Consider the following 2,432-nt stretch of genomic DNA (forward strand, 5'->3'; position numbering starts at 1 on the left):
TCAGGCTTCAAACTCAGGCCACTGGCTTATGGTCTCGTAGAGGGCGTCCCCAGGGCATTCGGTTAACTTCATGTCGCGATGCCCCTTCAGGGTGTAGCTTTCACTCAGGAAGCCCCCGGAGACAGCACTTTGGATCAGGCTCTTGGCAACGGTCAGGGTGGTGATGTCAGGGGCTGTTTCTGCAGGACACCAGCAGCCCCCTGTTAATTTCACACACGCCCCTGGCCCCTCTCTGCTGCTCAGGGGATGTCAATGTGGCCTGAGTAAATAAACACTGTCTAGCCACGTTCTTGATTGGCCATGTCAGTGTCTCCCCTGCCCCCCACCATTGTGTTTGGTAATGCGTCTCCCCGCCTCCACGCACACATTTGCTTCGCCACGCTCCCCCGCCCCCTCTCTTTCCTGACCCTGTGCCCCAGCCCAGTGCCCCACCGTGGTGGAACCAAGAGCAGCTGTGAACTTCCTAGTTCCCCTGGGGGCCTAGCAGGGAAATCTGTACAGACGGGAACCATGTACTGGAGAAGCTGCCCAGGAAGCTGATTCCCAGTGACTTATTGTTCCAGTTCTTGGCATGGGCCCCCATGGTGCTCCAACCTCTGCCCTCGTAGACTCTGTCATCTTCGCCGATGAGGAAGCAGCAGGCAGAGCGCAGTGTGAGACCTGCACAGGCATGTCGGCCGCACCCTCCCCTCCCCATCGCTCTCGGCAGCTCCCCCAGGGTCGTCGCTGGCCCGGCCCGGGTTTGAACCTGGGACCATCAGAGCTAGAAGCTCAATCCTCTGCCATGGAGCTAAAGACCCACTGAGGAAAAGGACTGGAATGGAGGGGCCCTAACCAGTATTGCACTGTTTGGCCATTAGCTGGCGCTGTGTGTAACCCCCCTTATGGAAGGCACCAAGGGCCCCACCTGGACATAGCTGGGGGTCGAGTGAGGGCTGTAGCGGGCCCAGATGTGGGGCAGGAGAACAGCACTGGGAGCCGCTGCTCTGCAGGAAATTCCCAGCTGGGTTTCCATCTCCCGACATCACCATCTCAAAACATTTCATGGAGCAAAATCTCTGGCCAGGTTTTCGTTGCTGGGTGTCAGGCCGGCTGCAGGGAAACGTGTCAATAACGCCGGCATGGGGCGGTGTCACAGAGGCCTTTGCTGGCCCCCACCCCACCCCATTGCCACCGCTCCAGCCCCACACACAAATGCTGTAGGAGTGTAACTGTCCCAGGCTAGTTAACACATTACAGCCCCGGTGGGGGGACAATCCTCGGTGCTTACGGTGACAGCACTGCCGAGAACACATGTTAAACCAATCAGCGAACCACCCGCCTGCTAATGGGCTTACCAGGGATCCCTCCCCTGACTCCAGCCAGGGCTCCGGCCAGGGTGCAGCCCTTCAAACCCACCCACGGGCTTTTCAGTGCTTCCAAGCTCAGCACGGCTTCTGCTGTGAACATGACCCCTGGGAATCGGTGAATGCCGCAGGCCGGTCCCTCGATCTGGGAACAGGTCATTCGCAGCCAGTGTCTCGCTCCCCAGGGCATCATTTCGAAAGGCTGGGGGCAGAGGTGGGAATTTGCATCCCCGCCTTGGCTGGTCGGTCTTTTTACAAGTGTCCTGTGATGGTCCTGACCCTTCCCAGGGTTTGCTGGAGTCACGTCTCCCCCAGAGGCATCACGTCCCATCCCCCCAGACTCCAGACCCATCTGCATTTGTAATACAATGAACTCCGGAAATACCCACACTTCGTCCAACCAGCTTTGTGCACGGTCTGGGAGGAAACTGCTGTCTGTGGCCCATCTCCCCCTACAGAAATGGGTGGAACCAAGTGCTGTCTGGCACTCTTGGAGAACCCATTGACTTAGTACCTGGACAGGTTTCTCCTCTGCCTGGCATTTCTGCTATGGCCTGTCACAATGTCACGTTTTGACATTGCATTTAAGAAGCATTCTGCCATCACCCCAGCACCCGGCCTTCACAAACCCGCCCGGTCGGCTGGCAGCCTCCTACCCCAGTTCTCTCTAGAGCCCCTGAGCCGATCTCTCCCACGCCCCTCCTTACTCGGGGTGCCCCCAAACCTTTTCCTTCCAGCACGCAGTTCATTTTCTTAACTTCCGACACGGCTCAGCTGCATTATTAACGATGAGGCTTATCCTGCTCCATCACATCCTCCGGGTCCTCCTCGCACTCAGCCGGCTTCCCCGGTGCTCCCAGTGTCACCGCAGCCAATTGCTCCTGTGCTGGCCGATGAGCACTTCCACCATCCTCCGCCCGTTTCTGACAACCCCACGTCTGCACCGTCTCCTCAGCTCCTTCCCCTCGCCCGCCTTCCCCTTTCCTTGCGGCACTCGCCAGCCGCCCGTTGACTTCCCCATTCTGCGACTTCCCTTTCTGAGCATTTTCTGTCACTTCCTTAAGCTTCTGATTAAAAGCCTCGTGC

General features: G+C 58.3%; 1 protein-coding gene across 1 annotated transcript; it reads right to left on the minus strand.

Moving 5' to 3' along the window:
• LOC144278994 (peptidoglycan-recognition protein SB1-like) lies at positions 1-2,095 on the minus strand. Its single transcript, XM_077840399.1, has 4 exons — positions 2,071-2,095; positions 1,341-1,548; positions 517-638; positions 1-179 (listed from the first exon to the last, which is right to left on the minus strand). The coding sequence occupies exons 1-4, from the start codon at positions 2,093-2,095 to the stop codon at positions 1-3; spliced, it is 534 nt and encodes a 177-aa protein (XP_077696525.1).
• Positions 2,096-2,432: the final 337 nt, after the last annotated feature.

This window comes from Eretmochelys imbricata, chromosome 23 (genome assembly GCF_965152235.1).
Source record: "Eretmochelys imbricata isolate rEreImb1 chromosome 23, rEreImb1.hap1, whole genome shotgun sequence".
Lineage (NCBI taxonomy): Eukaryota > Metazoa > Chordata > Testudines > Cheloniidae > Eretmochelys > Eretmochelys imbricata.

Excerpts from the sequence above, each read along its gene's own strand:
- LOC144278994 (XM_077840399.1), bottom strand. The coding sequence starts at position 2,095 with ATGAACTGCGTGCTGGAAGGAAAAG. Across the intron at positions 1,549-2,070 it reads CTGCGTGCTGGAAGGAAAAG|CCTTTCGAAATGATGCCCTG; the intron begins GTTTGGGGGCAC and ends CTCTGCCCCCAG. Across the intron at positions 639-1,340 it reads TGGAGTCAGGGGAGGGATCC|CTGCTTCCTCATCGGCGAAG; the intron begins CTGGTAAGCCCA and ends GCGCTCTGCCTG.